We start from the raw sequence: 9206 nt of genomic DNA on the forward strand, positions 1-9206 counted from the left end.
ACCTAAAGCAATCCATAATTTTTTATGTCATCCTGAGTCCAGAATACAGTCCCAATTCACTCTGCAGGATTGACACCAAAATCACAAGTTATGAAACACACTACTCCTCCAGGCAGTTGCTGGGTGTAAGGTCTGAAATTGAACAGTTCCCCTTAATAAAACAAAAAGAAAAACTCTCCAAGGTTTCTGGGAGAGAATAGATAGCTAAAGGAGAAATCTGTGGGTAGAAAGGAGGAGCTGTCTAAGGGCCCCTATGTCTTCTGTCTTTCAATATGTAGACCCTGGGGGTATACTGCTTGTCCATTAGGATTTCAGCTCAATTATGAGCCACAACCCAATCCATTTCCTAGTGTTCTTACAGCTCAACCAGAAGCTCCTTCAAAAAGAACTATGTTAGAACTAAGAAGAAAACAAAAAAATAAAAGAACAAAACGTATAATATTCTATGTGGTCAAGCTTACAAGTATAGGTTTCTGATCCTACAGTAACTAACTCATCTACTGACTCATAGGCCTGTGCCATTCCACGCTCTTTCTTTCCAATATACAACCTCAGGTGTTAACTTGTCCTACTATTACTCAGAAGCTTGTCTAATCTCCTGTCCTGGCCTATTTCTGAACAAAACAAATATTCTTTATTAAAACCTAAACCTTTGGATTCCTGTTGCCAAGGGTTCTCCTGTTCAGCTAGGAGTCCTAAAGCTAAGTCTCATCTCTTCCCAACTCATTCTCAAAGCTTCTGGCTCCTTTTTGACAAACAATTGACAGCTCCTTCCCCACTCACTCCATCCCCATTGCCAGGGCATTTAAAAGGGCAAATATTTTTGTGTACCTACTGTGGAAAGACTGAAGATATCCAGACAGAAAAACGTAAAAAAGAATTTTTTTAAGATTTTGTTTAAAGCAAACTCCTGTAGTCAGGGCCACCTAGGTTTGTTTTCTTACTATTTTCAAAAACTTTTTCCTTCTTATGCCCTGGCGCAGAGTTCCCTTTCTTAATGAATGGGAAGTTTTGCATCCCTTTCTCCTACCACCCGCCCCCCAGTCCTCTGCACAAGGCCCCGCTGCTTAATATTCTGAGAAGTCTTCGTGCTGCTTTGTCTCCACGGGCTTCTTTATCTTGCTATGCCATGGAAAATGCGTTTAAACCTTTTGGAGGGAAGTGCTGATTTCCTGAGATTTTAATTGAAAATCTAGGGGCGCCTGGGTGGCTCAGCTGGTTAAGCCTCTGACTCGTGGTTTCAGCTCAGGTCATGATCTCGTGGTTTGTGAGTTCGAGCTCTGTCTTGGGGCTCTGCACTGACAGCGTGGAGCCTAAGTGGGATTCTGTCTCCCTCTCTCTGCCCCTCCCCCACTTGCTCGCTCGCTCTCTTTCTCAAAATAAACATTATAAAAAATAAAAATCAAAATCTATAGCCTCCTAAGGCAGAAATACAGATACCATGGCACATTCTCTATAATTCTAAATTTACTCCCCTCCAACACTCATGAACATTCACTGTCGAATATGCTAGACAGATCTGATTCAATCTTCAAACCAACCCTATAACGAAGAAATAATCTCCAAACATTAATATGACCGAGAATGCAAATTACCATTCATCTGTCTCCAAAGGCCAGGATTATATCACTTTAATTTGCCACCAGGGTTTGTGATCTCCCCAGTAAAACTGAAAGACATTTTAAAAATATTTTGGCGTCAAAAGCAAAAATACTAGTTTTTCTCTTTGCAGCTTTTCTAGTAGATAACCTTTAGCTCAGCTCCAGCTTCTCACATTACACTCAGAGTTCTGTTTCTGTCCCCAAGTTGCCCCATAACCTGTTTCTATTCCTAAGCCCCGCTGACTGAGCTTTCAGTATATTTGAGGCTCTTTAGAAAACACACTGCCTTCTCATTTCTCCAGCAGCTCCCTCATTGGACTATGCTGAACAGTAGGTTTCCAATCCATTTTCATCAGCCTAAGCCCACCTGCTCTGTATCTTCCAGAAAATCCTCAAACTGTCTTGTCCACTACCTTTTTCTTCTGGGAATAGTACTATGAGATCATTCTTATTTTTACATCTGTGATTTCACTGGGATTTTGGAAGAAAAGGCCCGTAACTTTCCCTGAATATACAATTTTGCAGCAAAGACCCTTACCTGAATTCCTGAATTTTCTAAATTTTCTAGAATTTATATGTATTATTATTGTAACACAGAAGAAGTATTTGAAAAATAAGGAAATAATTATATTACTATGGCTTGGCATTCCAACCTAATGATGCTCATCCTGAAATGTTATTTCCTGGCATGACAGGTTAATCTCTGGAGAGAAATAGTAAAAATGCCTTGATCCTGGACCAAATACATTTTCTTTGCATTGTTTTAGGTTAAAAATAAGAAGGATCCATTGGATCATAAATCATTATCCCGTACAACTCCAGATATCTTAATCCAATTAAAACATAAGTAGCCCAAAGGATGGCTATAGCTCTAGGCCCAAGGACACTTTATATCTAGACAGATGTTGAGTATTGCTTATCTTATTTCTATGTTGCTTTCTTTGTTATGAAATTTCTTTGCCTTGCCAACAACAGTGTGGTAATTAAACATTTGTTTAACTTATGATCTTTAACGATATGTTCACAGCGAATAAAAGCCTGGTTCCCAAATACAATTCCATAGCAAATGTCCTGCTTTTACACACAGAAAAATAAAAAAATAATTGGGATGTGATGGGGTGGCTCTCAACAGAAAGCCAGAAGTCCATGACAGAAAGTTCAGTGTCATCGTTCTTTGTATCTGAAGATATCGACAGTATGCATATGACTGGAGGAAAACCCAACATATTGTATGCATCTGCACAAGGCTCTTTGAATCTGCTTATGGTAACAGTTCAAAGGACTTGTCCCTGACAGCTGCCTGCTAAGCCACGAGTATTAATGTATTAATACTACACCGAGATAGGTCCTAACATTTCAATGGCTCACTGCTTCTTAGATCCTCTCCCATTTGGCTATGCCCACAGCAGTTTATTCAGAAAAGCTGGATTGCAGTAGCTTAGTTTTACAAACAATTAAATGACACGTCTCCCTTATTTATGAGCCTGAAATACTATTTCATGTTTCAATGATTTAAGTAATTTAGGGATAAAGAATGCTTCAGGCGTAGTATCTATTAAGATACCCTTAAAAATATAAGTTTATAGGTTGTAGAACTAAAACATGAAGTAGAACCTGAAAAAAAGTTGCAAACAGGAAGTACTAAATGCATGAAAACAAGTATTTTTTTTTACTAGAAGTTATAAAAACTAACACCACAAGTTGAGAAATAAATATGGAGTAGCTCAAAGAGAATCTTATTCAGCTACTCAGTTTTGGAATTTAAAGTACATTAATTCTTTAGTCTTTGTTGTACTTCAGACACATGTTGAACTAATCATTTTCCTCATCTATTCTCATCATAGGCAATGACTTACTAGTAATCAAATAAACCAGTCAGTTTTTAAGGAATCATTTCTCTAATGATTCTGGCATTGTTGCTTATATTTTTGTCTCTTCCATTGGCATGAAAAAATGCTAACAATTTACACACCAAATTGATATCTAGCTACAGTACCCTCATTATTTTGATATACTGGATGCTTTATATTAACTGAAAAATTACGATCATAGCCATAAGCCAGTTCATATTTCAAAACTTTTACTGTTAAACATTCTGTACCTCCAAGGAATTATTTCCATAATTTATAATATTCAAAATGTCAGGACTACTTATTGATGCTCATTTATAAATTAAAATACTCTATTGTTTCTATTGCTTAGGACTGTATTATACCCATGGCATCTGAAGCTCCCTAGAATCTGGGACTTTTCTTACTCAACAAAGTTCCTTTCTACCACTCTGTAGCATGAACCTACCATTCTTTTTTTTAAAGTTTATCTATTCTGAGAGAGAACGTGCATGCGCGCATGCGGACACACACACGCATGGGGGAGGGGCAGAAAAGGGAGGGAGAGAGAATCCAAGCAGGCTCATGCAGTCAGCACAGAGCCTGATGCATGGCTCAATCTCACCAACTGTAAACAATCATGACCTGGGCCACCATCCAGAGTTGGACGTTCAACTGACTGAGCCACCCAGGTGCCCCATGAATCTACCCTTCTAATCAAGATATTCTCACAGTCCCATGAATATATTATACTCATTCCCATATTTCTTTTATTCATATTGCTTCTCAAAATATAACATCCTCAATCTCTGTCTTTTAAAATTCTATCTCTTATGATCATTCAAAAGATAATGCTTACATAATTATTTAATTACTTATAAAGGAAGCAAAACTAGGGCCTTGCTTCATACATCCAAAAATATCAGATATGTTAAAAAATGTGGAAGTTAAAATATAACACAGATAGAAAAATATATAAATAAATACTTGAACACAGAATAAGGTCTAAGTATAAAACCAACAGAAGAAACAATCACTAGACTTCATAAAAACAACCTTTTATACTTTAAAAATAACTTTGGAACAACCTGAAATGACAACAATAAACTGAATTTCCAAATAAGAAACTGGAAGACACCTTTCTGAGCTCCCTTCTCCAAATACTTCAGAAAACACCTGCAGGTTGCTTATACACAGCAAACAAAAACATAGTCAATAACCGTGTTTCCAATAAGGATTTTCTGCAGCTTATTCTTAGGATTTCTGCTTGTTTTGACTGCTTAATTTGATCCTCTCCCAATATATTCTTTGAAATGCATGGCTTTCATTAATTTGTTCAACACATGCTTTTATCATACCCCAACCACAAGCCAGACTGTGCTGGATACTAAGACCATACATACTATACCAGTGGGCAAGACATATATGACCTCTTCCATCACTAAACTTAAGCCTAACAGAAGACAAACATCGATCAAGTAATCACACAAAACGTGTTAAAAAAATAAATAAATAAAAGAGGGGCACCTGGGTGGCTCAGTCGGTTAAGCATCCAACTTCGGCTCAGGTCATGATCTTGCGGTCTGTGATTTCGAGCCCTGCGTCGGGCTCTGTGCTGACAGCTAGAGCCTGGAGCCTGCTTCGGATTCTGTGTCTCCTTCTCTCTCTGCCCCTCCCCCACTTGTGCTCTGTCTCTCTCTATCAAAAATAAATAAATGTATAAATAAATAAATAAATAAATAAATAAATAAATAAATAAGCAAGCAAGCAAGCACTATGACAGTATATAAAAAGGACTTCACCTACTGGAGATATGGGATGTGTATGTATCCAAGATTTCCCTAAAGAATTCATATCTACATAAAACAGTACACTCTACCTGCAGGGGTATATCTTAAATATTTTTGTACTTTTCTTCATCTCACACAGTAAGTTCTTCTATATTTGTTAAATGACTTATTCTCATTAAAACTTATTCCTATTAAAATTATATCCTTTTTAACTAGTCTTTTTTTTAATGGTGTACCTGAAGTTGGCTTTAGGATGACTGATACCTTCAGATGAATACTTTGAGAGATAGTTTAGAAAGATACTTTTATTCTTACAAGATTAAACAACTTAAATCTTACCTAGATTGTAAGGTGATTTCATGATTAATATGGCTAAATAGAAACCATCTAGACATCAAAATAACATTTATAATTCTTAAAAAGAATTATTCACACAAATTATGTACTAAAATAATGCACAGAATTATTAAAAATTGTTTCACTAACAGTACACATAGGTTCTAAAAAATGAAATGTCTTTTAAAAGCACATATTTTCACATTGTATATCCTGGAAGTTTATTTATCACTAATTCGCAAATATCTTTGCATTGCTTGGAAATATTTAGTGAACCAACGTCATCATCTTCTTCAAAGTGATCTGGTGTGCTGCTATCCAGGACATTAAGTTCTAGTTCTGATAAATTAGATGGCAGATAAGAACTCACTTGAGATGTCCGAGGTGACTGGCTTTTTTCTGAAGACTTGCAACCGATTTTTGTTTTAAGTTTAGTAACTTTAGAATTATGCACACTGTTTCGATCTACCTGGTTTCCTTTTTCCTCAGTCCAATGTGATACAGACAAATCACTGGTAGAGATACTAGAATCTTCCTCCAAACTTTTATCTGGAATCCTTGAAATATGAGATCCTTTATGTGAGCGTACTGGTGAGCCAGCTGAGAAAGGTGGGCTAAGAATAGAACTCTTTTCGCTGCTGTTTTTTCTTATGGACAGTCTTGTTTCACTAGACTTACCTGTGTATTGATTATGTTTTGGATTTTCTGCTGCTAAATGGCTATCACAAGCTTGTAAAATTCTGCTAGTATCCTCGGTGGTATAGAAATCTTCGGAAAAGCAAGGACTGGTGAAGTCATCTGAATACTTTAGTTCTGAGACGCTTTCAGAGCAACTGCTCCCACTTGGTTTTTCACTCATATCATCAGTAAGAATGTCATCATCGGTGACCTTGTCCTGCTTATCCTCTATTTCTTTATCTACTACAATTCTGTCAGCAACTGCAACCTGTTGGAAAAGACATGGACTTTGGATTTTCCTTTCCATTTCTCCTTCCAAAATACTTGCATGAGTAAACCTTTCTGGGACAATGGAACCTGAAGGACGTATAATTTCTTCCAATAAACCATTATTTGTTCTATGTTCACCACGCTCTGTTTTTTCAGTTGCACATTTCAGCTTAGTTTCTTTACCCGTGCTAGGATCATCAAAACCACCACTGATTTGCTTTGAGGTATCACTGTTCTCAGCAAAAGATGCATCTGATTTCGAACACCTATCTTTAGGCAGTTGATGTGGCTTCTGAGGTTGTTCTGCAAAGCTGAATACTTTAACTTTGGATGATGGAAATCTGAGTTTTGCACCCAACATCTGTGCTTGCATTTTTCTATACTGTTCTCTTTTTTCATGCACTAACAACATATCAGGGTTTGTTTGCTTTAAACGTAGTTTAAGTGTATTTGTTAAACCATAAAGCAGCCTCCCCCTTGGAACTCTTTTGGGAGGGTTTCCACTGTTCTTTTCAAAATATTTCTCTTTTTTGAGATTTTCACCTTGGTTCTTTTTATACTGAAGATTCACTGACTTGTCATTTTCCCCCACAGAAAGCTTACCCTTCTTAGATTCAGATTTACATGTGCATTTGGCAGACGACTCTGGTGACTTCTTACCCTCAGTTCTATATAACCAGGCTAAGTGAGGATGTATTTGAGGGGGGCTTGCCACAGGTTCGTTATATAACAAGGACAACTCAACCAACAAAGCGTTTAACAAAGGCAGCTGCCTTATTGTGTTAATTCTACTTTGTTCTGTTTGCCCGTGATATGCAGTTTGATCCCTTGCGCCTTTATCCTGAACATGCGGAGGATTTATGAGCTTTGGAGGACTCTCATGTGTCCCAGAACCAGCATGTTTCAGAGAATCAGTATGTGCTGGGACAGTTACGTGATTTCCCCCCAGAGAAATACCATCCAATTCCTCAGGGGCATTTATTTGAGGTTTAATGGTGATTGTACCCTGTACAGGAGGCATCTTTTCTTGGGTCAAATGAGTGTAATACAGAGGAGGAGGGCAAAATATGTTGGCTTCAATGTCCAACTCTGTGACTCCCTGACATGGGGGGCTAACGCTTCTCATCCCACTAGAATTTGAACAAACAGAGCTGGTTTTGCCATGCTCCACAGAAACCGTGTTACTACAGTTGGGCTTACTATGGAAAGCTATTTCCTTCAAATCCTTCTGTGCCTTTGGGATTTTTAAACTCACAAGGGACTTATCAGCATCTCTTGGTCTTGGCTCTGAGTCTGGCTGCTCTGTTTCCTGTGGGGTCTGGGAACTGACCTCTACACGCTCCACCCCACCTCCTGCGGTAGCGACTGGCCGCTCAAGATGGCCCAACAAGCTGCTTCCCAAATCAGTGAAGCGGTAGCCCAAGGCAATGTCCCCAATCCGCTCCCCGACTTGGTTATGCAGAGGGAAACTTCCTCGATGACCCTGGGAGCAGCCGGAGGCGGCCTGTCCCAGGACCTTGTGGGCGGCGGCGGCCAGCGAGATGCTACAGGCACCCAGGAGTCGCGGGGCAGGAGTCGGGCGTCCAGGAGGCAGCTGCAGCAGCAAAGTGTAAAGCGGTGTCCGAAGGAGCAGGCGGTGCAGGGTAACGGGGTGCAGGCGGAAGAGACAGGACTTGCCGCGACCGAAGCTGACCAGGCCAGGCCGGGGTTCCGGGGCTGGGGCGCCTGGGCCATCAGGAGGGTAAACCAGCAGGGTGGGGAAGTCCAGCAGGCGGAAGGCCACTGCGGGGCACAGGTCGCGCGACGGCCGTGGTGGCGACGCCTCCTCCTCCTCCTCGTCCTCCTCTTGCTCCTCCTCCTCCTCGACCACGGGCCGCGGCGGCGGCGGCAGCAGCCCGGCTTCAAGACGCACCCAATCTACGAGCAGCTCCAGCGAGAAAAGCCGCTCAGACGAGGGGACCGCCATTGCTGTTGCCCCTGGAGACGCTGAAGCTTGGTTCTCGCGAGAGACCGGGAGACCACAGCGCCTGTCTCTGCTCTCTCGCGAGACTTAAGGGGGCGCCCCGGCTGGCCTAAGGCTACAGCTGTTGCGGGAATTTTCGCCGCTCAAAGTATTTTCCTTTCCAGGCGTGTGTTTACACAATTGCTTATAATCCCGAGGCATGATCACATGATGGCAAAAACAACAACAACAACAACAACAACAAAACAGCAAAACACCAGACTTATTTTTTGTTATTGTTTTGGTCACGTTTTTATCCCTGCAGATCTCATGCAATTTTGAAGCCGGGTCAAGTCTATATGAGGAAAATTGAAAGTAAATCAGGACTTCCTTTCCAGACCCCAGGGCTAATGAAAGCCAGTGTACTTTCCAAGGTCGGCCTTCTCTGGCTGCTGATCCACCCCAAAGATGATGACACTGCTCTGAAGCGGCCTGGGAGCCTCTGTTTGGGTGAATTATGATAGCACTGAAACACAAAGGGGCTGTGATCACATTTCCATTTGAGCAATCACCATGTGTGAAATTGATGTTAATGATTCCATTTAAAAACAAATACACACACACACACACACACACACACACACACACACACACACAGTTGGGGGAAGGGGAAAGATCTTATAACTGTCCCAGGTTTTCAAGGAGAGGTACTTCTAACCTCAGTAAATTAGCCAGCCAGATTGGAACCAAGGCTGATAAC

The 9206-nt window shown here is 40.4% G+C and overlaps 1 protein-coding gene across 1 annotated transcript; it reads right to left on the reverse strand.

The window, feature by feature from the left end:
• Positions 1-5507: 5507 nt before the first annotated feature.
• On the reverse strand, positions 5508-8508 carry MAP10 (microtubule associated protein 10). The gene has a single exon (XM_043596299.1). The coding sequence runs from the start codon at positions 8468-8470 to the stop codon at positions 5756-5758; it is 2715 nt and encodes a 904-aa protein (XP_043452234.1). The 5' UTR covers positions 8471-8508; the 3' UTR covers positions 5508-5755.
• Positions 8509-9206: the final 698 nt, after the last annotated feature.

This window comes from Prionailurus bengalensis, chromosome D2 (assembly GCF_016509475.1).
Source record: "Prionailurus bengalensis isolate Pbe53 chromosome D2, Fcat_Pben_1.1_paternal_pri, whole genome shotgun sequence".
In the NCBI taxonomy this organism is placed as follows: Eukaryota; Metazoa; Chordata; class Mammalia; order Carnivora; family Felidae; genus Prionailurus; species Prionailurus bengalensis.